The following is a 26,448-nucleotide window of genomic DNA, read 5'->3' on the forward strand; positions in this document are numbered from 1 at the left end:
TTCAATGCTCTCCTAGTCTATAACACTCGACCAGATCCTTTCAAAGTCTGTTCATCCTTCTAAGTCTGGCTTAAGTCCTTCCCCATGGGAAGTCCCCATGGTGCTACTGATCCACAAATGAGTCCTTCTGCATTTATCCTGTCTCTCTAGTTACATGTTAAGTTCCCTGGGGATAGAAAATGAGCTGTTTTTGTGGGTCTCATAGGTCTGACACAGGTCCTCAATACAAAATTCAACTAAGATGGGAAAAGAGACAGAGAAGAAACAGAAAAAGAGAAACAAGGAAAGCAGAATTTCTATCACATAGGGGTCTAGAAACCAGAATTTTAATAACTAAATTTTAAAAAACAATGCAGCAAGCATGGGCAAAAGATTACAATCTTTCCTTTTCCTGCCCATGAGAATTAATGTTCTGAAGAATCTCACCCTCTTCCACTGTGAGCAGGTTGCCCAAATCTGCTGATGAATGATATTGGACTGGCTCCGAATTCTTCACATTTGCCAGTGGCAGGAAGGGGTCGTAATCCGGGGATGACAGGTCGGCCAGGGTCAGTGTGTAGTGACTCTGTTGAGTATATGTGCTTGAGCCACACACACAGCAGTGCAGAACCTGTAAAAAGCAATGTGTGCCATGGATGCCACGAACATCCTGTCCCTGACAATCTGCCAACAGCACTTTGAGGAGGTAGGACTCTCGCTTGGTAATATCTGAGAACATAGAATCCTTTCCATTCTAAATTATCTTCCTGCTATTTGCAAGGTTATTTTTCTTCTTTTATATCAATACCAATAAATATATTTTCAACACAAAAGGAAAGTAAAAGTTAGAAAGTGCTTATTTTGCCATTCTGGGTGATCGCACACACCCAAGTCCTGCTTCTGTCCACCAGAATGTTCACAGACCTTCTTTTTCCAGTTCCAAACTCTACTACCCAAATGTCCAAATAGATATCTAAATCATGGCGTACTCTTACTGTGTAATACTAAAGAGTGATGAGTGAAAAACTCACAACTATTCACAACCGTATGAATGAATGAACCCCTCGAAAATAATGTTGAGTGAAGGGCATCAGACACAGAAGCACATACTGCGTAAATCCAGCTACACAAAGTTCAAAACAATCTACACCGTTACACAGGTTAGTTGCTGCCCCAGGTATGTGTATGGGGATAGTAATCAGCAGGGAGCCAGCATGGGTCCTTCTGTAATGCTGAGACTATTCAGTTTCTGCAGCCAGGATCTGGTTTCACAGGTGTGCTTGCTTTGTGAAAATTCATCAAGCTCTCACTTATGACTGGATGCATATTATACTTCAATAAAAAGTTTCCTTTACAGATAAAATCACGTTGTTCAATAAATTTGTGACTCATGTTAACTAGGAGGGGACATTTTTATTGGTAAAACAATTTTAAGAGAAATCTTTTAAGAAAAGAAATGTTAGAAAAGAGACAAATTTAAATGACTGTGGCTACTCTAGGTTGTCAAGCCAAGCCTTACATAGGTTTATAAACCACAGAAATGACAGAGTATCTAATTAATTAAAATCTTTGAATGAATTAAAAATAACATAGTTATTAAAATCTCTGACCACTAAAAAACCATTTAAAAGTACACAATACTTTTTAGTAGAATTTCAGCTATGTTTTATATTTAATACATTTCAAAATAAGGCAACACAGTAATCAGTTAATGACTTGGAATATTATTTTTTTAAAGGTTACTAGTAAAGGTTTCTTACTAAAACAATTAAAAACAGGGGCACCTCAGTGGCTCAATTGGTTAAGCGTCCGAGTCTGGATTTCAGCTCCGATCATGGTCTCACAGTTCGTGGGTTTGATTTCCACACTGGGCTCTGTGCTGACACTGTGGAACCTGCTTGAGATTCTCTCTCTCTCCTGCCTTTTCTGCCCCTCCCTGTCCCCCCTCAAAATAAATAGATGAAATTAAAAAAAAAATAAACAACAGAATTGTCCCTGAGTACTAATTATTCAATTGATACACAAATGCCAAATTCATAAATAAAGCTTTCACAGGACAGACTGTAAAGCCAATATAGAAGGGCGATATAAAGGATCCAGAGCAAACACCATACCCAGTCATCAGTAGAGGTTGAAATTTGAATATTTTAAGTACCATAAAAATGATGAAGCTAAAAACTTTGATGTGATATATTTCCTTAATTAGTGTATTTCTTAAGATCTTGTAAAGCAAAGGGATTACTGAGACCTTTATACTTTTTGATAAACAATTGATAAAACAATTTTGTCAAACTAAGACTGTCAATATCCCTAAAATATAAACACTTCTTTTAAAAATTAAGTAGAGATAGGCCATGTTACATGAAAATTGGGGATTCTGATCAAACTGCAGTTGTTTAAAGATGGCAGTCGTGTGAAAATGCATGTTTCTTTCACTTGGTAACCACTGCTTCTCTACAATTACTTCTGTCCTGTTTTCACTCCTTAAATTATTCATTTCTTTTAAAATGTTTCACCTCTCCCCATATCTTTTCCAAAAGGGCACAAATAAATAAATAAATGCACAGACATATTTGGGCGATTCTCTGATGCTTAAGTCTATACTCTATGTCTATGAGGCACAAATGGAGACTCACCCTATAGATATAATCCAGCAAAGGGGCTCTGCACGAGTGCTGCTCCTCCAGGGCTACTGTGGACACTGGGTGGAGAAGGGTGTTCACTGGCAACGCCATGCACCAGTCCAAGAGGCAGAGTAGCAAGGATACAATAAACTGGAAGAGGAAACAGGCCCAATACTGTACATTGCAGTCTTTTAAACTTCACTACATGTCACAGCAAACAACAGAACTGTCCCTGCACGATAGTAATTACTCAGTGGACACACAAATACAGAAGAAATGAATGAGTAAATAAAGTTTTCACAGGGGAGACAGTTAGGACCAATACAAAAGAATAATAAAGGATATCCCTGCGTGTAACATTATTTTTCATTTTATCTTACATTAAAAAAAAAACAGACTGGGGAAAACTTAGCTGATGTGCCACCTACCTTCTTATCTGTTTCCACTGAGGAGTACTCTGCACTTGGTAAAAGAAAAGCAATTGTGGCCACAAGGATCTGCATAAAAGACAAACCTCTAATCAAACAGACCATAGTAATAGTTTAGGAAACCATATGATAAGAGTCTCAAGATGGCCTTGCACTAAACCCAGCTTGGTGCCAGTTCACTTGAGGAAGGTGATAAGAAGCCAAGAGCCAGTTTAGAGCTCTGTGTGATCCTGAAAATCGGGAGAAAGTCATAGAGCCATGCCTCGTCTCTATTCCACTCTCCTGGTGGTGAAATTGGGGCCCCAGAGGAAGGGACATTTCTCTCTGAGGTCACACAATCCCCATCATCAGTCTCCGCACTTAATGCAATGAAAGTTAAAAAAAATATTTTCAAAAATAACTATGAAAATGCTCCCATTTGATTTTCTTATAAACCACCCCAGGTCTCCACCTGTTATCCTGGTATAAAAGCACCCCTTTCCTTCTCAAAGCTATTCCTCTTTCAATGATAAACTACAATCGACTCTTGAACAACTCAGCGTGAGAGGTGCTAACCCCCTGACCTTGCACAGGAAGAAATCCATGTATAACTTTTGTCTCCCCCCACCAAATTTAACTACTAATAGCCTACTACTGGCCAGAAGCCTCAACAATAATATAAATCATTGATTAACACATATTTTGTATGTTGTATGTATTTTATGTTGTATTCTTACAATATAGTAAGCCAGACAGAAAAAAATACTAAAAAAATCTTAAGGATGAGAAAATACATATATAGTGTACTATATTTATCAGAAAAAATCCACATATAGATACATGCAGTTCAAACCCATGTTGTTCAAAGGTCAACTGTGTACAGTTGCCCTAAAACCCAACTTTATAACTTGCGGCATCTTCTATCCCTATGTCCAAACCTCTGTTCTGCCCTAGGTCACCTAAGCTCTTGGGGAGAACAGAGTGATCTCGCTGGTGAAATCTGTCTAGGGCCGAGAGGAAATAAATCAGTATCAATTCTCTCCCCCTGTAATACCACGCAGAGACAAATCACATTTCCTTGAAGAGTTACCACTGGATGTGCAAAGAACAGGGCACGTTTTAAAAAGTGTAGTTTTAGGGGTGCCTGGGTGGCTCAGTTGGCTGAGCATCTGATTCTTGGTTTCGGCTTAGCTGACAGCCTGGAGACTGCTTGGGATTCTTTCTCTCCTCTCTCTGCCCCTCCCCTGCTCATTCTCTCTCTCTCTTTCTCTCTCTCTCAAAACAAACTTTAAAATAAAATAAGAAGTGTAGCTTTAAAAACTAGCAGGAATGGATGGGCCTTATATTCAGGTATGTACAGAGGTGAGGGTACCTGCTCCTTTACAACTAAGCACCCTCAAATGCAACCAGCCTCCAGGATATCATCACTGGGATGATTCTTCCCGCTCCTTCTATCTTTCTCTCCCACCAATTACCACTGCCTCCCCCCCCCCCCACCCCCACCCCCAAGAGGGTATTACAGCAGTAATCTCATTACAGCTGGGTAATCATGCTATGGCAGAGAGCATGATCTGGGGCTTCGGTCTAGGAGAGACTCCTGTTTCACTCAACAGTCCCCCCACCCCCCGCCCCTGCACGGAGGGCATCATAACCAGCTGCCTACTCCTTGTTGGCACCATCCAAATTACTCTCGATGAATGAAGCCCAATCTACAAAAGGTCTCTTTGTTGTGGTCGTGTCTGCCTTTCAAACTCCCCAAGTGTAAAACTCTGCCCTGGAACACTGGTGGCTTCTTTACGTAGTGCCTGAAATCACAGCTGAGAAGAGCCGGTGCAATTTAATCTGAAAATGAATGACCCGTATGGCAATTTAATAGTCAGTACTCTAACAATTATTTGAGTATCTGTAATTAATTAAACACCAAATACAATAACTGGGAAACGCTTACGTGTTAGCATTACAGGACAAAGACTTACTTCTGAAATTTTCCGAGGCAGAGAGGTTTCAAACATCTGAAGCTTTTCCCAGTAGGAAACCAGCAACTGAAGAACATCACAGGCCACCTGAGCCACGACTTTGTTAGGAAACTGTAACAGGAAACAGAACCCCAAACTAAAGGACTGAACTTAACATGTGCATTTGTCCTAAGGAAGAACAAAACATGTATTTCTTTCCAGCGATGTTTAGGATACATTTCCTTGTTACGCATTAAATTTTTGAAAAATGTGTCCTGGTCCCACATTGCACTTGTACCATCCTATAACTGCCTCTTGTCCACATGTATTAATTTCCTTAACATTCTATAGAAACAAAGAGCTGTTGTTCAGTCATCTGAAAATTAAAACCATAATTTCAAGTGCCTCATTCAGATTGCATAAATAATAGTTTTGACAATTGGAGGAAATTAAAAGGTAGTACATTACTGAGTATTCCCTGTGTGCTGGCCCTTTTAGAATTCTCCTCATTTTCGCATTGATGTATCTTCATTAACAGCTCTGCAAGGTAGATATGATCTTCATTTTATAGAAACATGAAGTGATCAAGTGATTTCCCACCTTATAAAATTAAACTTCACCCACGTGTAATGTACTAAGAAATGTGAAAATTTGGGAACTGTGAGAATATAATCCTATGTTATGGTGTATTTATTCAATTACTTTGAGTGTGTTTTTGGAGTCTGGTGTGTGTACAAGGACCTTTGGATGCTCCCATTTCTTCCTAGATGGCATGTCACAGGGGAGGGATGGTACTCACAAAGACCATTGGGTTGGATGGATGTAACAGATGAAAGACACCCTGTGCCTCTCTCCCTGCCCAGAACCTGGGGCTACCCAAGCCAAAAGGTTTGTCGCTGATTTTGGGTGTCTAAGGAAACCCCTGGATATGTAGCTTAGTTATTTCCACACCAGGAGCTCCAAGTCACATAAAGCAGGTACCAATTGACCTCAGCACCACACAGACATGGAAAAGTCAACATTTAGCAGCTCAGTGCAAATGTACAGGACGAGGAAGAAGGTAAGGCAAAGGGGATTACTTTGAACTCTGTAGAATAAACACTTTCCAAATACTCCTTCCTGATAGGTGCAAAGTGCACCCAGAGCAAGAGCGTCTGCCCTCAAGGGGCTCTCAGAGCCTGGCCTCTAGGCCTCAGATGACCTGATGCTCACGAGCCTCTTTCAACCCCGCAAACACTCTGGCTTGCTTCTGTCCCAAGGCCTTTGCCCTTACTCCCTGCTTTGCCTGGGATGCTGGCTTCTGCCACATCTCTCAGATCATGGCACTAAAGGCCTCCTCCATGAGGCCACCTTGCCCATCCCAAGGAGTGGCAGTCTATCTGCTCCAGCTCTTCAGCTCCATCCTGCTTCGCTCTCGTGCTTTCCTCATGGCATTAAGGCTATCAAGCTGATCTTCTGTATTTGTCTGCCTGTTCTTTCGTGTTTATTTTTCCACATCTTGTTTACCATTATGTTCCTAATGCCTTGCACACCCCCCCGGAGAAGTAACGCATGACGAGTCTAAGGTGAAGAACAGGAATAGCCACTGGATGTGTTTCCACTGCATCACAGGGGTCAGGTCGTGGGGTGGAAACATAAGGCTGGCATGGCTCTTACATCTAACTAGAAGCTGGGAGCAGACAAGAGGACAACGAGGAAATGAGAGCTATGGTAGACCAGACAAAGAGCCTCTGGGCAGAGGGATGAGGTGTGAGAGAGGGGGCAGGTGGTAGAGAGAATGGGGGAAGGGTGGAAGGAGAGCTGAGGTTAGGCCAGGAGAAGGCAGAGGGAGAGTGTTTCCTTCAAGGCAGCAGGTGGTAGGGCACTGCGGAAGGCAAGGTCAGGCTGGAGGGCTGCAGGTGGGATGCTATTACTGACATGTGAATGCTGTGGGAGGTGGTGGGGAGAGACAAATCACTCATTCACTCACTCATTCAGCACATATTCATGGAGTAATGACAATGTGCCAACACTGAGGGTGACACGTGGTAGCTACACTTGTGAGGAGCACAGCAGGAAGGATAGGTTGTTGAATCGCTGTGTTGTACACCTGAAACTAACATCACACTGTGTGTCAACTATACTGCTTCACTGCTCAACACTGCACTCTGCTCCAACATGCCAGCATCTTCCTGCTCTTAGGATATATACCAACTCGTTTCTACCCCAGGGCCTTTGTACTGGGAGCTCCTTCTGCCCAGAGTGCCCCTTCCCTACACACTGCTTAGCTTCTTCTCATTACTGCTTTCCCCACTCACATGCCTTCACCTTTTCCTTTTACAGAGCATCTCTTGCTCTCAGTCCTCTCTATGGTGCACATGTGTGGTTGCTTGGCCAGTATCAATTCCTCCCTCACTCCTTAACTAATAGATCTATTTTGAGGTGCCTTCCCTCTCCCATGCAGGCCATCTCTCCCAGCTCCAGGAATGTGCCCTAACAGGCTTAAACGAATCAGAAGATTTTATTCCCAGTCTCAGTCGCTGGTACAGGGATGAGCGAGAAACCTCGACTAATGCATCTCAGTACCTCTTACGAGAATGCTGTGATGGAAGTCCTGCAGAACACAAACAAGGACACATGGGACCCTGACTCCTACTGGCAGACATCCTCCAACCCTGCAGGCATCCCACCCTAACATGAAGCCACCTCTGTGGACTACAGAGCAGTAGAGTTAGACAATTAGGTCAGTGTTGACTGTTAATCTCCTGAATCAACCAACCCTGACCTCTTACTTACCCATGTATTTTCCAGCTTTATGAATCAATATGTTCCCATGTTGTTTAAGCCAGAAAAAGAAAGAAAGAAAGAAAAGTACAGGGCACAAGATGAACAGGGCAGATACAGTCTCTACTCTGAAGGACTAACAGTCTTGGGAACAGGCAGAGACCTGTTCACATATGTCCCTGAACGCCGTGCATAGTGCTCTAGTCTGTGGGCTACTTGGTCAGACCCTGTGCAGACAGATTCCTCCGGTGGCAGGAGGGAGGACAGATCTGTGGGGGCCAGACTAGGGCCAAGGAGTTGGAAGGCACCAGGAGGCTCAGTTATTGGCAGGGGGAGACAGGATGGGTAGGGATGGCCCTAGGGCAGCAGGACTCTAGCACTGAAGTAAGGAGGGCGGGGAAAGTCAATGATGTCTCCTGAGATAGGGTAAGAGAAGGAACGACAGGTGAGGCTGAGGGTGGGGCTCGGGTTGGGCCTCCTTTCCCTGCCAAGGAGACAGGGTTGGCAGCTCACCTGAGCCAGAGCCGAAGCTGCCACTCTAGTGCCCTCGGCCCCCACCTTGGAGGGGACACCTAGGTCTGTGACTACAGCTCAGGCTTAGAACCCTCCGCCCCCACCCACACACCCCCCCACCAGACACAACTAGCTGAGTAGAATTCTCCAGGCGGCCAGGCAGTGCTCTGCTCTCACTGTTTTTCATGGATACCTTCTAGGGAGCATTTCCCAGCCTTCTCTGACCATGCCCTTCCTGCATCTGAGGGAACACCTGGATCAGCCTCATCAAGTGTTCCTGAAGGGCAGGGTCACAGCAGAGTGGTGCCCAGAGCCATGTGGAACCCATAAGACAGGAAGCCCTTTCTGGCCTCATGCACCCTGTGCCGCTGGGGCCGGGCCTCCTTCTCTAGTCCACCAGATGCTCCCCCTCCTAGTAGAGCCCTGAGCCTCCCTGGGGCCCCTCTCCCTCCTAGTAGAGCCCTGAGCCTCCCTGGGGCCCCTCTTCTTAAGAGTTGTTGCTGTCCCCCTTGCTCCCCGTGGCAACTCCTTTCCTGATAGCTCTCGGTTCTCTTAGATTCATGTGCTCCCTCCTTCAGTGAAAGTGCCACTGGCACAGGAACACAGGCTTAGGAGGGAGGCAGGCAGGGAGTTGTCCCAGCGTCCGGCAACTGCATCCATGAGTTTCCCTCTGCTATTCACACTGGTTAAAGGAAGGTTGATATGGCTGATCTCGGCCCTCTGATTTCTTAGCAATTCAAGCCGGAGCAAGGTCCTTGGCCTTCTTTAGCTGTGCTCTCTTTTATTGCCAAAATGGGGGGATCAGGAGCATCCTGGGGTACAGGCTTCAACGGAACAGCCCCCACACTGTGGCGGGATGTCCCGGATAGAGCACGGCTCCAAGCACGGCAGCTACGTTTTTTCTGGTACTCTATGTTTTCCTCATAATTGTACAAAAACTATAGAGATTTTTGAAAATGTGGAGAACTACAACAGGAAAACGTAAGCCGTCATATATCCTTCTACTCTTGTTATCTATACTGCATAGAACCACATAGGGTAGAAGATTTATCTACAGATCTCCTTCACTCTGAGACACCACTGAATTATTAACAGCTTTTCCAGGAAGGGAGTAGGGGTGGGGAAGCCACAGCACATGCAATATACCTTTCTAGATTTAGGAAAAAAACACTAGGATTGGAAAAATAGATCTTAGAATTGAGAAAATAGGATATTAAAAAATGAATTACACTCTGCATAGATATACAATTGATATCCAACTTTGTTTCACTGTAATAGTTATATGTGACTATTTCACCATGGCTTTTGGAGTGTCTTATACACTGCAATTAGGGAAAAGCCCAGACATGGGGACAGGGTGTCCTGGGTTTGACCCTGGCAGACTCTCTATTTCCCAATCAGCTCATTTTCCACATCTGTGATGCAGAGGTGGCAGTAAGCCTTCACACAGAGGGTGGTTTTAAGGATTAAAAGCAACAACAAAGGTCAGAACCCTGCTCAGGCCAGAGGGAGGCCTCCTAAGTGATATTTTGGTTTGATCAATTTTCCATTCCTCATCACAGGGATCAGCAGCAAGTGTTTCTCCAGCTCTCCAGATCTGACTGGCACTCCCAGGTGTTGTGGAGGAGAGAATGGGGGATGGGGTGCACAGGTGGGAGGGGGTCAGAGGACATAAGACTTGGTCAGGAAGGGGAGTAGGTGAGGAGCACTGCCATGAAATCAGGCTGCAAAGACAGGCAGGGGCTAGACCAGAGGGCCGGATGCCAAGCCATGGGCAGGGGATGTCCCTGGCTGGTTATCCTGTGGGCTGAAGCACAAAGGTGACACAGCTCTATCACTGGCCTGGTGATGACTGTCCCAGTGTCAGCTACAATGGTTGTTACTATTACAGCAACACATGACAGGCAGTAGAGAAGGGCGGGCATGAGCCTGGACGCTGGTATCAGATGCACAATTTAGGGTCTGAACTTTGGCTTGACCAGGATTCAGAGCCTGGAAAGAGCTCCTTGACCTTCCTGCACCTCAGCTTCTCCACTGTAAAGTGGGACAAGTGCCTAGCAGCTGAGAACTTCCACAAACCCCCAGTACAGTGCCTGGCAGGGACTAGACACTCACCAGTTCTGGGGGGTATAATAAGAGTAGTGCTAATTATTACCACCATCTCTAAACAGGAGCCAGAAAGGGACCTGGCAGGTTTTGAGCCCTGGTTTAGGAAGTGGCCTAACAGTATGTATAAAAGTTCAGTTTTGTTTTCACGTTACACAGATCTGCTCTTAGTGCTGCTTCCATCCTTTATACCTGTGTGCCTGTGTGCTTAGGACTGGATTTCTCTGGGCCTTGCTTTCCTCTGGTGGGACATAGTGATTGTACCATCTACCTTGCAGAGCTGTCTGAAGTATTGATTTTGCAATGAATGTGGGCCAGCATGTGAACCCAGTCAATGGCAAAACAAAAACAAAAAAACAAAGAACAAACACAAAAAACCCCAAAAAACACTCCCTCTTTTCATTAACAAAGCAAAGGAAGAAAGACATCCTAAAAGCGTGAAGGCCCAGTCAGGTGGCGAGTACGCAGGTCTCTCCCAGTCCCACTGCAGAGGCCAGGGCATGAAATCGCACTTGCTTGTCACTATTACCAATTGTCACTTGCCACAGGAAGTGCCCAGCCCACAGAGGAGCCCCACTCAGGCAAAGGGGTCAGTCCAGGACAGCTCAGCCACCAGTGGGGAAGCAGCTATTGGTGGCCTCTTTTGTGAGCCTCACAGAACATTCAGCATGGCTCTCATAAAAACAATTTTTGATTTAAAACCCCTCTCTGATATAGGGAAAAAATAGTGATGGCGCTAATTCAAACTAGAACTGGTTGAATATCTGGGATACAGATTACTGTCAAATACACATCACGAATTGGGAATACCTTCAAAGTGACACCTATCACATTGATGGCCTCTTTCAGCTGAGGATGGCTCGTACACTGGGCAAGCTCTTCGCATATCCAGACCCCGAGGGAGCAAATGGCGATGCATCTTTTGGAAAAGAAGGAAAAGAGGAAAACTCAAAAAATTTAACATGTTTTCTTGGTATTTTCATGTGACAAAGTATTTTAAATCTTTTTTTTACAAAGTAGCAAAAATTACACATACACTAACAGAGTGTCTTCCTAAGAAAAAAAGGGTAAGGACAAATAGAAATACTGATACTGGTTAGTAATTATTTAATAAGTAAATGATATACTTCCTGTTAATAGTCACAGCCCATATATCAGTTATTTTTGCTGACATCTTCTTTAAATTTGAGAGAGAGAGAGAGAGAGAGAGAGAGAGAGAGAGAAAGCATACCCACGAGTGGAGGAGAGGGACAGAGGAAGAGAGAATCTTTTTTTTTAAAAATATAATTTATTGTCAAATTGGCTAACATACAGTGTGTAAAGTGTGCTCTTGGTTTTTGGGGTCGAGTCCTGTGGTTCATTGTTTGCATACAACACCCAGTGCTCATCTCAACAAGTGCCCTCCTCCATGCCCATCACCCATTTTCCCTCTCCCCCACCCCCATCCACCCTCAGTTTGTTCTCTGGACTTAAGAGTCTCTTGTGGTTTTCCTCCCTTCCTCTTTGTTTGTAACTATTTTTTCCCTTCCCCTCCCCGGTCTTCTGTTAAGTTTCTCAACATCCACATATGAGTGAAAACATATGATAACTTTCTTTCTCTGACTGACTTATATAATACCTCCCGGCTCCATCCATGTTGCTGTAAATGGCAAGACTTCATTCTTTCTCATTGCCAAGTAGTACTCCGTTGTATATATAAACCACATCTTCTTTATCCACTCATCAGTTGATGGAAATTTAGGCTCTTTCCATGATTTGGCTATTGTTGAAAGTGCTGTTATAAACATTGGGGCACATGTGCCCCTATGAATCAGCACCCCTGTATCCTTTGGATAAATTCCTAGTAGTGCTATTGCTGGGTTGTAGGGTAGTTCTATTTTTAATTTTTTGAGGTACCTCCCCACTGTTTTCCAGAGCGGCTGCACCAGTTTGCATTCCCACCAACAGTGCAAGAGGGTTCCCGTTTCCCTGCATAGTCGCCAGCATCTGTTGTTTTCTGAGTTGTTCATTTTATTTTTGTTGACATTTTTAACTACACCGTATTGCTTCAAGATAGTTTTGACGAATAATCAAAGACATGAATCTCAGAAAATCATTGGAAATTGAGTTTGTAATTGTTTTCCCTACAATAAAATACACAACACCTACTACAAACAGAATACAAACCCTATATTTCATTGTAAAGAATATTTGAACACAACTTCCAGAATCAGCTGCACTGTTATCTTTTAAACAATAAGTGAGGACAAAGCTTTCTTCAAATTACACAGTCCTTTAAAAATTACCTTTCTCAATTGTAAAGCATTTTTAAATGGTAGTTCTCTTTGGAACTGATTTATTCCACTATCTTATGCAATGATCAAAAAGTCATACTCCTGTTAATTTTTTCTGAATGCCCACATATAAAATTAAAATACTTCCTCCCAAACCTGCTCACTTTCAGAACAAAAGGGGGGTTCAAGTCCCTGCTTGGAACCAGAAGTTAACTGTAGGATGTATATGTTGTTCTTTGTAATAAGAGGTCACATCCAGTACCAATTAAACTGAATGTACTGCTCAGCTCTCCACAGTAAAAGTTCTTTGTACTCAGTATAATTCAGCAATTAAAATAAATATATTTTGAGGTTTTAAAACCACCATATTTCACTGGAATCTCACCTCTTTAAATTAAGATAGACTAAGGGCTTCAGAACACGTTTATTAAAAGTCCTTTGGAGGCTATGTCACCTTCTACTTAAATGAACTCAGTATAAATGGGCAGCCCAGTTTATAAGGTGTGCCTGGCCTTCTTTGGTTCTCTGACAACAGCATAATACATGAATTCCACACGCTTTGAACCCTCAACTTCCCTCACTGTATAGAACTGTCTCCTCTTGCCTCATCCCTACGCTTATTCTCAGTCTAGAAACTGCACTTTGTATTCTTAGTTTGCGCTCTTTGCCATGTATTCTACATGCTTTCAAATAGCCTTTTTATCTTCCCCCAGCTTAACTGATTATTTAACCCACTAAAATCTAACTTGGAATTATATCCCCAATCATATTTTTACCACTTCAAGAGCCTCTCTTCCTTTGCATGCTTGAATGTGTGTGTGTGTGTGTGTGTGTGTGTGTGTGTGTGTATAAATACACATACTTTTTTTTTTTACAACCCATTAACCTTTCTGTTAAGTGTAATTCATTCAGAGCAAAGATCTCTCATTTCTTAGGAACACCTGCATTACTCTATAACTATTAGCCCTGCATGACAGAGAACTTTTGTGACCCATAAAGTGGTTTCCTAATGTGAACCACTCTCACCTGCCTTGAGTTTTAAAACCACACTAGCTTATAGCTGCTCTTCAATGCTATTTTTTCTCTTTCCAACATATCATTTAGCATCCCCATCTAGCATCTTCCGATTCTAATACTCTGTTACCCCTTACATGTTTGAGTTCCTGTCAGTTAGGTTCTCTGTATCCCAAATGTGTCCTTTGTGATCCCAAATGAGTTCTATCTCTCAAAACTTTTGTTTTAGCTAATGCCAATACCACCTTCACTCTCCTTTGTACACTAACGCACTTTCTGGAACTGTTTGCTACCATCCCATCTCACACCACCCAATTTACGTAACTTACTCTTTTTTCTGAACTCTTCTACATTATCATCACTCACAATTATAACTATCTTCTCTCGTGATTCTCCTCCATTTATTTGGAATCTTGATCATATTTCTGCTTATCTGCACTTGCATGAACTCAATTTCATTGTCCAACTCCTCTCATACTCAGTTAATAAAGACTGAGCATATCATACACATTCTATTCCATGTTTAACTCCACAGACATTTGGCTTTCTACAGTAAGGAAAAAGTGGGAGGGGAAGGTATTGCTAAGACATGTTAAAGGTTTGAATGTGGTGCATATGTGAAAAGGAGAAATCAAGGATTTTCCCCAAGTTTCTGTACTGAAAATCTGAGATGATGGTGCCCTTTACCAAGGGGGGAGTCTGAGGGATGGTCAGGAGACTCAAGGATTCAACTGTGGTTGTGTTAACTTTGTATGTGTTAAGACATCCAAGTTGAGGTATCAAGTAGGCAGTTTAATATAAAAGACTGAATATATAAGGGGTTCACAGAAGAGGCCAGGTAAATAAATTCAGTATCATTAGTAAGTAGGTGGAATTTAAAGTCTAGTTAGAATGAATAAGAGCACCTAGGAGCGTCATGGAGGGAGGAGAGGACCACCCCTAAACCTCGAGTCACCAACTTGCAGAAGTTAGGTGCAGGAGGGAGACAGAACAGGAGAAGCGTGGTAACATAGGAATAAAATAAGAAGGTTGTATTCTAAGGCCTGACATTGTTTAGGAAGAGGGTAAAGACAGCCTAATTTCAGAATTAGTAACACAAGCATGCATATTACAATTTCTTTTTTTAAAATGTTTATCTATTTTGAGAAAAAGAGAGTATGTGTGTGCTTGAGCATGGGAGGGACAGGGGTGGGGAAAGAGAGAGACAGAAAAAGAGAGAGAGAGGGAGGGAGGGAGAGGGAGAGAATCCTAAATGATTTGGGATTCAGCACAGAGCCCGATGTGGGGCTCAATCTCATGATCCTGGGATCATGACCTGAACAGAAATCAAGAGTCAGATGCTTAACTGACTGAGCCACCCAGGTGCCCCATTAAAATTTCTAAGGTAACTTTTAAGAAAACTGAAAGAGAGTCTATGACTCCTAAGAAATTAGAGAAAAAATGGAATGTGGGAAAAATCATCTGGAAGGGAGGAAGTTAGGAAGTTAGGAAGGAAGGAAGAAAGGAAGGAAAGGAGAAGGGAAGAATGAAGGTGAGAAAAGGGAGAAAATGAGAGAATACTGAGGACAAATAACAAAATATAAAGATGAAAGAAATACAAAGAATATAAAGATACAAAGAATACAAAGAATACAAAGAATATACAAAGAATATAAAGATGAAAGAAATCCAAATATGTCAGTAATTGCAACAAATGTAAATGAACTAAAGATTCAGTTAAAAGATAAAAATCAGACAGTATAAATGTATAAAATAAAATATGTACAATTTTGGCAAAGACATTTAAAAGAGAAGAATATAGAAAAGTTAAATTTAAAAGGATAGAAAATATTGGGGTGCCTCAGTGGCTCAGTGGGTTAAGCATCTGACTCTTGGTTTCAGCTCAGCTCATGATCTCACGGTTTATGAGTTCGAGCCCCACATAGGGCTCTGTGCTGACAGAGTGGAGCTTGTCTGAGATTCTGTCTCCCTCTCTCTCTCTGCCCCTCCCTTGCTTGCTCACTTGTATTTTCTCTCAAAAATAAATAAAAATTAAAAAAAAATAAAAGGATAGAAAATATCATTTAAAAATATCCATATCAATATCAGATAAGTAGTCTTTAAGGTAGGGTCGCCCGGGTGGCTCAGTCAGTTGATTATCCAACTTCGGCTCAGGTCATGATCTTGAGGTTTCACAAGTTCAAGCCTCATGTTGGACTCTGCTGGCTGACAACTCAGAGTCTGGAGCCTGCATCGGATTCTCTCTCTCTGCCCCTCACCTGCTCATACTCTGTCTCTCTCTCTCTCAAAAATAAATAAAAGAGATGGGATTCTATATAGAGATTTGATAATTCTATACTTCTATGCAGCTAATAATATAGCTTCAAAATATATAAAACAAAAATTGACAGATATATAAGGGAAATAAACGTACCATAATAGTGGGATATCTTAATCCATCTTTCTCAGTTAATGATCAAGATGATGAAAAAATTAGAAAGGATTTAAAGTATTTGAAAGACATGATTAAAAAATTAATCAAATGTACACATCTAGAGCACTACATCCAACAACTGAAGAAATGGTATACACATTCTTTTCAACCATATACAGGACATGTGCAGAAAATGACTACATATTGAGCCATAGAGCAAATCTCAACAATTTCAAAGATTGTTACTTGGCAGACAACATATTTAATCTACAATGCCTTTAAGACATCAGCAGCAAAAAGATAAATAAAAATAACCATGTGTTTAAAAATGAAGGAATATATTTCTAAATAAATCATGACTCAGTGAAGGAATTATAATGGAAACTGGAAAAAAATTTCAGTGGAAAAATATTACATATCAAACGTAGAGAACTCAGATAAAGTGGCACTTAGAAATAAACATAGGGACTTAAATGTTGGTATCTGTAAAGGAGAAAGGCTGAATTAGTATACTGAGTTAATATACTGGCATATATCAGAATTAATATACTGATGAAAAGAAAACGAGTGGCAGAATGTAAAGAAAGCAGAAGAAAGAACATAAAAAAGAGCAGAAAGTAGAAAGTAAAAACAAATACAGAATAAAGAGGCTGGAACAAAGACAAAAGTATATTCTTTGAAAAGACTAACAAAGTTGACAGACCTTTGGCAAGATGTGTGAGAAAAATCAGAGAATACAGAAAAGGGTCAGAGATTAAGAAGTGCATAGAGCTATGAAAAGATAGCAAAAGGATAATGGAGCCATCATGAATGCAAAGGTATTTCAAAACTTAGAAGGAATGGACAAATTTCTAGACAACTTTAGTTTATGTAAGCTGTCAAATAAAATAAAACCTGAAAATTCCTAAACAATCATGGAAGAAAACAAGTCAGTGGTTAACCCTCTCATAAATAACCAGACTTAGATAGTTTTACCATCAAGGTCTAAATACACAAGAGCACAAACTCTAATTTTACAAAAACTCTTGCTGACTTAAGAGAATGAAACAATACTTCACTCATTTTGGAAGAAGACATAACCCTGTAATCAAGCCTGATAAGGACAGGATGGGGAAAGAAAATTACAGGCCATAAATATACATGGAACTTTACTCAACAAAATGTTACTCAAATCAGATCCAGTACTGTATAAACCACATTGAGTTTATCCCCAAATTCAAGGTTACTCTAATATGAACAAATTGATAATGAATTTATAGCTTCTGGTAATGGAAGACTAGAAAACGTGTACTAAACCATCCACCAAAGCCACTGAAGAAGTTAGTAAAAAAAATAACCTCCCCCCCGCCAAAAAAAAAAAAAAAAAATCCTCTTAAATTCATCAAAGAGCTGACAAGGTGGTGATGGTTGATGGGCTGTTAGAAAGAGAACAGGGTAGGAGCTGATTCCCGGGCAGCAAGAGGCTTAGCTGGGCTTCTGGTGACCTTATGGGGTTGGAGGCAGGGGATAAGAAAATAGTGTTTCCCTCCACCAGTGTTTCCAGCTTTGGGCTTCACCCTGGAAGGACAGGTTGCAACTTTTCATTATGTAGGTGGCCCAGAAAACCTATCTTGGTAACAGACTGCCAGCGACCTTAGATGCTTGGCAGAGGCAACTAAAATGTTTCCAGACATTGCTAAATGTCTCCTGGGGTACAAAATCACCTCTGGTTGAGAATCACTACCCTATACATACACCATTTGTATAAGTTTTTGGTTTATCCTTCCATTTTCTTCTTCATTAAAAATAACAGGGAGTGCACATATATATTTGTAATCTTGTTTTTTCTTTCACAAAATGTAATAATAACCTTCTGCACCTTACTGTTTTCACTTAATAACGGCACACTTTTAAAAAATTAAGTAAAGCACATTCTCGACATAATTCTTACTACACTTAAATTTTTTTTTTTTTTGAGAGAGAGAGAGAGAGCGAGCATGTGCACATAAGCAGAGACAGGTGCAGAGGTACAAAAAGAAAGAATCTTAAGCAGGTTCCATGCTCAGAGTGGAGCCCGACACAGGGCTTGATCCCATAACTGTGAGATCATGACCTGAGCTGAAATCAAGAGTCGGATGCTTAACTGACTGAGCCACCCAGGTGCCCCTTTACTATACTTATTAGTGGGTGTATGAGTAATGTGAAAAAGTGTTTTTTTTTAACATTAACTGTTCACACATAAATTTGTATTTTAAAATCCTAAAATAGTTTACCTTTTTGTCAACATTTACCTTGCACATTCATTTGGTTCCTCTGTGGCATTCTTCAGTAAAATATTTATGAGGTAATGCTAAAAACAAAAAATTAAGTAAAATAAAAACTTTGTTTAGTAGTTGGTTTCCCACATGTTCTGACTGTGTTCCTGGAAGTCAGGAGCTCCTGAAGGACCAGGGAGGACCTGGGGAGAAGAGACACAGGGCTCGGGGGAGCAGCCTGGTTGCAGTCTCAGCCAGGGCCTCCCTGGGTAATTAAGCCAGCGTAGGGAAGAGGGTTTCTGGGTGCACAATAAAAACCTAGCAAAGCAACTGAGACTTCAGATAGGAAAAGCTCGGTTTTCTTCTACTTTAATTAGATTATATATTGTACATTAAATTATGTATTATAATTATGTACCGTAAGTAGATAAGATAGATTCTGAGATTTGAAAAGCATATTTGTTTGCCTCAAAGTCAGTTGAGGAGAGAACAAATGCTTACTTTTATTCTCTAAGGAATGAATAACCTGACATTTCAAATGATTAGTAGTATTTAATCAGGCTAACAACAGGACTGAATATTTAGTTTATTTCAATTATTCCTTATAAACTCATTGGATGCACTAATGCGGCACAATTGAACCTAAAATTATTACAAAGGATGATTCATTACATAATTAGGATCCATAGGCATGATAAACAGACCTAATAAAAAACACCCAAGGAGCCTATCAGTTATAACTGCGATGTGCTCTGATTCGGATACATTTAATCCCCTGAAAACAGCCTTCTGAAAACAACAACTACTGAAACATTTAAACAATAAAGCAGAACTTTCAGGGATAAGGGGATCAATGCACAATAATGGAAGCGATGGCCACAGAGCTGGAACTAGAAGATGATAAACCTGAGAGTCACTCAAAGGTAGCAGGTACCTTGACGTCTTCGGTTCCTGTGATGACTTCACTGACTTCCGGCACAGACTGCAACAAAGGGATCTCCCGGTAGGTGTTTGGAAAGCAGACAAGAGAACCAAGAATGGTGAGAGCTTCTGAATGAGGTGCCTGCACACAAAAAAGTGAAAGTGCTCATTTTTCTTTTGCTAAGCCAGAAACTTTACTTAAGCAACAGACTTTACTTTTTCATGATTTCAAGAGGGAATCTTTATTTTATCCTAGATAGGAAATATCAAACTAGGCTGGTTATTTTCTTCCAGGTGAACAGTTAAACAAGACAGGTTTGTCTAAATGAAAAAGCAAATTTCCAAGGAATGGAAAATAACGTTATACTTGAATACAAAAAAGCACTGTGAAAACTGGTCTGCAGATGCATTCAGATTCAGAAAAGCAAATGACTCAATTATGACTTTTACCTTTTATTTTTATGTGTTTTTAGTCTTAATGTTCTTGACAAGGCAGGGTAAGGGATATCAACTTAATATTATTTTTGCTGTGAAGACAGTTAACAAAAATTCATAAGGGAGAAGGGTTGGGGCTGAATTTCAGAAGGCAGGGAAAGAGCACACACCATCCACCAAATTTCCTGTCTCACCAAGAACTACTTTGCAAAATAACACATAGTGATTGACATCTAGTGATACAAAATCACTTGTTTGTCCACTACTGGAATTAGGAATATATCAAAGGAATCACCTCACGCCAGTCAGAGTGGCCAAAATGAACAAATCAGGAGACTATAGATGCTGGAGAGGATGTGGAGAAACGGGAACCTTCTTGCACTGTTGGTGGGAATGTAAACTGGTGCAGCCACTCTGGAAAACAGTGTGGAGGTTCCTCAAAAAATTAAAGATAGACCTACCCTATGACCCAGCAGTAGCACTGCTAGGAATTTACCCAAGGGATACAGGAGTACTGATGCATAAGGGGCACTTGTACCCCAATGTTTATAGCAGCACTCTCAACAATAGCCAAATTATGGAAAGAGCCTAAATGTCCATCAACTGATGAATGGATAAAGAAATTGTGGTTTATATACACAATGGAGTACTATGTGGCAATGAGAAAGAATGAAATATGGCCCTTTGTAGCAACATAGAAGGAACTGGAGAGTGTTATGCTAAGTGAAATAAGCCATACAGAGAAAGACAGATACCATATGTTTTCACTCTTATGTGGATCCTGAGAAACTTAACAGGAACCCATGGGGGAGGGGAAGGAAAAAAAAAAGAGAGAGAGAGAGAGAGGTTAGAGTGGGAGAGAGCCAAAGCATAAGAGACTCTTAAAAAATGAGAACAAACTGAGGGTTGATGGGGGGTGGGAGGGAGGGGAGGGTAGGTGATGGGTATTGAAGAGGGCATCTTTTTGGGATGAGCACTGGGTGTTGTATGGAAACCAATTTGACAATAAATTTCATATATTTAAATTAAAAAAATCCAGTAGAAAAATAAAGGAATATATCAAAGGAGGCATTTCACAAGATTTCAATTCAGCCAACACTTACTAGCAGCTATGATTAGCCAAGAATAGGGCAGACACCACAATTACAGAGGTATGTCATCCGCCCACCTTCCCATCTGTCCATCTTTTTTTTTTTTAAGTTTATGTATTTTTGAGGGGGGTGGGGATGAATAGGAGAGGGGCAGAGAGAGAGAAGACATAAAATCCCAAGCAGGCTCCCCGCTCTCTGCGCAGAGCACAAACTGTGAGATCAAGATCAAGAGGCAGATGCTTAACCGACTGAGCCACCCAGCCATCCATTTTTCTGTCTACCTACTACTATCTAGCAATTATAATAATGGTGGCAAACACAGAGCTCTCACTCAGTGCTAAGCACTGTTCTAAATGCTGTATAAGCATTTCCTCCTAGAATACCCTCAGCAACCCAATGACCTAGATACTATTATCATTTCTACTTTACAAGTGAGAAAACTGAGGCTCGGAGAAATTCAGTGGCTTTTCAAGTGACAGACCCTGATTTGCACTGAGGCCATCTAATTCCAGGGTCCACACTGGGTCCTACCACCCAGGGTAGGAAATGAAAGGGAGTCTCCCTCCCCCAGAGAGATGGCAGTGTAGCATGTGGAGTGTGGGAGGAAAGGCAAATAGCTGTTATATGTAATTCAGGTAAGCACTTGCTACGTGAGCATAGAGTAGGGATATCACAAGAACGCAGAGCATTCATCTTTTACCTCGCTTGGTTCTCATCAACACACAGGTAAACAAAAGACAATATAAAACACACAGAGAGATATTCTATGGGAACCAAAACGAGGCAATGATTTCTTCTGTTCAGGATAGTTAGGGACACTAAGACCAACCGCTGCTAAAAGTCGCATAAGCCACAGGAGCCAGCCAGGCTGGTGGAGTGAGGGAGTGAGGTGAGGGGTGAGAGGCATGGTACGGGCAGTGGGAATAGAAAAGGCAGAGGACCCAGGCACCCATGGACCTGAAAAAGGCCCCAGGTGCACAGAGCCGGGAGGCCATACAGGCCCTGGAGTTCCCCAGGGGCGGAGTCTGAGAAAGACACCCAGGGCTCTCAGGGAGAGCAGAGTGTCAGTCACTGAAGCGCAGTACAGACCAGAGTGAAGGCAGCTATGAGTGCAGCCATAGCATCAGGGATGAAGTCGCTGTATCTTTAATGGTTTATTTCATTTTTTAAATACCAAGATTTGAAACCACTAGAGCAAACTGAAAATGTTAAGACTAGCCAAAGTCCGTCAGTGAGTACAGTTCCATGTTACATGACCTGTGGTCACCACCCAGGCCTTTCCTCACCTGACCCCACGCCAGTGACGATGTAGGTGCTAGCTCCCTCGTGCCTGGGAACAACACCTGCACCATTTGGCCCTGGGACACCTTTCTTGGCTCCTAAGGTGGTCTGACAGTCTCAGTGCTGGAACGCCTTGTTTTCTCAGGATCTAAACTCTGGGACACTGAGTGTGGTTCTGTGCCCTCTTCTCTCTCAGATCTATACTTACTCCCAAAGGATATTCAGCCCCAAGATTTCAATGCCTCCTAAATGTTGGACTCCTCAATATTTCTGTCTAGACCAGACTTCCCACCTGAAGTCCAGGTTTGTATGTCATCTCACCTCAGGGGTCCAGAGGGATCTCACACTGACAAGCTCCACCTAGACCACGGTCCTGTCCTTCTGTGTAACCCTACCCCATCACCAGCACTCTGTCCCCTTATCCGAGGCCTTTCCTTTCCTTTATTTTATGTTAAGAAGCAAACTCAAAACATTGTGTTATTCCACCTCTGAGGTCTCTAGCATCCCTGCTTTGGGTTTTTTTCTTTGCATACATCACTTTCTGAGCTGTTAATATTTGTAACCCCCACAAAGGCAGGGGTTAGGTGGTCTTCATCACTTCTCTACCCCAGTGGGTGCTCAATAAATACCATCCTGAGATAAGGGGAGGCTGCTGCTGTCCCTGTTTATCTGACGGACACTGATGGTCTTTCGGGTCTCTGCTTCAGCTTCACTTCTTCCATGAAGACCTTTCTAATGTATGTCTTCCCCTCCACCTCTTACCCGGCAGAATGAACACTTCCTCAGTTGGTGCCCCCGTGGGTTCTGGATGTGATTTTACCGTGGCTGCTAGAAACTCATGCACAAACATTAAACACTTGGTGTACCCATCTGGTTCCTTGAGGCTAGGGGCCTGTCATACTCAGCCAGGCCAGGTCCCAGCATGTAGTAGGCCCACAGTAAACATTTCTCAAACAGCCTTGCTTTGTTGGCCCTCATTATCTGCTGCCCTTTATCCATCAATCTTTTTTTTTTTTTTAGACTTACCCATCAGACAATCCTGGTTTAGACTTCATTGAGATTGATACCTTCCCCTGAGTGGCTTAACTATTGTGTTGTACATGAGCCTGGCTTGAACTGTGGATTTTTAGATTGCATGCTAGGCTATATAACAACTAGATATAAAACATCAGATCTTAAATAAAATTAAGGAGTTGTTACACAGCTTTATTCAATGAATGTGGTAAATGACAATACTTTTTTGGCCTAAGCACTGAGCCTAGGATGAGTCCCAATTTACACACAGGAGAATGAGGAGAATGAGGCTCATGTGTCTAAGCATATTGTCTAAGGTTAGAGAACAATACAAGGCAACACTGGGATGGAACCCAGGTCCAACCCTATAGAGTTCCAGGGTAAAGCATGGGAAGGGGAATATATGCAATACTCTGTCCTATGTGCACACAACTGATCTGTCCCACTGGTGATGGACATTTGGATTAGTTCTAGTTTTAGGCTACTGTGAAGAATGTTTGCTGAGCACAAGCTCCAACCCATCTTTTGGTGACCTGTGTGTGCGTTTCTCTTTCCCTCAGCAGGGCATAGCAAGGGTACTTCAAACTTGTATTTAACTTGTGTTAGCCAAAAACTTGACTGAGTAGGTGTGCCCCATCACCAGTTCCCCTACAACTTTAAACTTCAAGCTTAAACTAAGAGAGAAATTCAAGGCAATTTATAGTTACTATTCTTTCATGTAACTTTTACATTCACATGATCATATTTTCTTTCTCTTTCTAAAAAAATATATTTTGGAAAGCGACTTTAATATCTTACCTAGCCAAGAGATAAGTTTTCACAGAGAATGACTGCCATGCATGGCATCATCTCTAGAAAGGGTGTGGCATTTTTATAGGAAACCCTAGTATCAAGTAAGGAAACTATCAATAAAGAAGTATGGTTTTCCTTCCTGTATCTTGTGAATTTGTTCAATGTTGATCTGAATGATAAAAAATAAATTTGAAGGTTCTTTGCGAATGATTATCCTAAAATCTTTTTCAGAAACAAAGAAGTATAAAAATTTCCTATTCCTTAAAAAAAACAGTTGAACAAATTCAACATCTTTCTTCCACCTTTCTTTTTTATCCTCCCCTTTCATTGCTCTCTTTTCCCTTCAGTTTGCTTTTTAACTTATCCTTATAAGAAAAAGTTAGCACATGAAAATACCAGCATGAAATACCACCTATACATAAGGTATTAAAAACAACTTAAATTAAAATCCAGGGTTGGAGTTTGAATTTACCCTGCAGAGGAGACAGAAGTAGAGTGAAAAAGTAGCAATATATCAAACAAAATTTAGGTAGCTAAATACTCATATTGATTTCAATACAAGTCCCTGGAAAACAGTAAAGCTAATTTTATTCACACCCTTTGAAAAGGAAAACAATGAGTCTGAACAGGTAACAGGTGTACAGAGCACAAAAGTGAGAGGCCCTTTATGTGTAAATGTATAAGAGTGTTCTCCCAAAAGACATTAACACATTGCGCTAATAGTGGAAGTAAATGTGGAGATTGCAGATAATCTTTTTGTAGCCATGAATGTTCATTTAGTCCACTCGATTCTCATTGTTTAGTGTAAGAATTTTGCCAGAGTTTTATTGCACAATTAATAATATGTATTCATCATCTGCTTAAAATTTAAGTGTTCTCACATTAAAAAATATTTTGTTAGACTTATAAAAACCAAGATAATAATTTAAAAAATTATTGATAATGTACACTTAAAATTCTCTCTTTACAACAGACATCTGTGTGCCACCATTTACTGGAAAATGCTAATAGACTCTAAGAGACAACTCCTGCTTCTGACTGTGTAAATGTACTGAAACATTAGTGAGGATATGATTTTTCACACTCTGGCCTTTTGATGAAACGCCTTCCCAATACCAGTGTGTCATCTTATCCTACAATTTCACACATCAGCTGCCAGGGCATCTACCCCAGAGCCCAGTTTCACATTGCACTAATGAGTCAACACCTGTTAAGAGTGGAGAAATCTGAACCTTGTTAGCGATTGTGAAGTCTCCTGGGAGTTTGGATGCTGAGCATTGTCATACTCACCGCCGGCGTGTCTGTACTGAGGACCCTAGCAGCAGCCGTGATGAAGTCCCCCACCAGCATTGAGAAGCCAGGCAAACCCAGGGAGAAGAAGCGGGGTGGACAGTGCCTTATAATGGTATTTAAGATATCCTAGAGGCAGAGATAAGAAAGCACAACTGTAATTTTCAAGAACAAAATTCCAGAGTAGACAGTTCATTTGTATATATGGCCACTATATGATAATCTAAGGGAATGAGGGTCACAGAAATTTTTCAGTAAAATGGGTACTGGGAGATGACTTAGTCCAAGGGCTATTGCACCCATTGTACAGGTAAGAGAAGGGACACTAAGTTGTAAGATGACATGCCCAAAATCTAAATCATGGCATTGGGACTAGACACTTCTGTCTTTCACCTTAAGGTGAAAGCTTCAGACAAGCTCCAGGGAGTATTCAGGTAGATATATAAATAAGACCTGCAAACACCTATCACTTTCAAAACTCTCCAATTTTCAAAAGTTAAAGCAAACTGTTTCATAAAAAAATCTTTAAGTAGGCAAAGAGATGGAAATATTCACTCTTTGGATAGTTCTATGTGTTAAACAATGCGAATGAATAGAGCACGGTCACACTCGGGCAGTCAGTGTGGCTCTGGGTACAAGTGAGAACACCAGGTAAAAGTGCAAATGTAGCAGCTGCCATTTACATGGTGTGCAACATGAAGACCCCCGACTGCCAAGACACCTGGTGTTGCCGTGTCTGGAATGGCCTGTCTGTGGTGGGTGGCAGGCTGGCCCCTGCCCACCAGCTCTGTTCTGAGACAGCCACCACATTCCAGCCTGTGGCAGAGCAGGGCTCCACCACCAGATAGTGTTCATGCCACCCACAGCCAGGCCACATCTCTGAAGCCACCTGTGTGAGTGTGTGTGTGCACAGGGAATTAGAAAACCACAAACTTCTCTTACGTACTTCTAGGCCATGCACATTAATCAAACATACTCAACTACTAGAGCTATGTGTCTTGTAGTTATTCAATCTATAGTTAGTCTCAAAATACAAGCCAAGAAGCAAAATTTTAAAAAATCTGATTTCTTTTCTATGGCTATTTTAAAAATCCTTTAAAATAATCCTGGGGCACCTGGGTGGCTCAGTTGGTTAAGTGTCTGACTCTTGATTTGAGCTGGCCCAGGTCATGACCTCACGGTTCGTGAGATCAAGCCCGGCATCAAGCTGTGCACTGACAGTGTGGAACCTGTCTGGGATTCTCTCTCTCCCTCTCTCTCTGCCCCTCATCCACTCGCACACACACATACACACACACACACTCTCTGTTTGAAAATAAATAAACTTAAAATAAATGAATAAA

At 41.6% G+C, this 26,448-nt stretch overlaps 1 protein-coding gene across 1 annotated transcript in view; it reads right to left on the minus strand.

Moving 5' to 3' along the window:
• Positions 1-26,448, minus strand: part of RALGAPA2 (Ral GTPase activating protein catalytic subunit alpha 2) — a 322,478-nt gene that overhangs the window by 124,335 nt on the left and 171,695 nt on the right. The window contains 8 exon segments of the mRNA XM_043602994.1: positions 427-610; positions 2,616-2,753; positions 3,032-3,100; positions 4,987-5,097; positions 11,158-11,266; positions 18,318-18,376; positions 19,216-19,344; positions 25,106-25,234. Coding sequence (XP_043458929.1) covers positions 427-610; positions 2,616-2,753; positions 3,032-3,100; positions 4,987-5,097; positions 11,158-11,266; positions 18,318-18,376; positions 19,216-19,344; positions 25,106-25,234 — 928 coding nt within the window.

Source organism: Prionailurus bengalensis, chromosome A3, assembly GCF_016509475.1.
Source record: "Prionailurus bengalensis isolate Pbe53 chromosome A3, Fcat_Pben_1.1_paternal_pri, whole genome shotgun sequence".
NCBI lineage: Eukaryota > Metazoa > Chordata > Mammalia > Carnivora > Felidae > Prionailurus > Prionailurus bengalensis.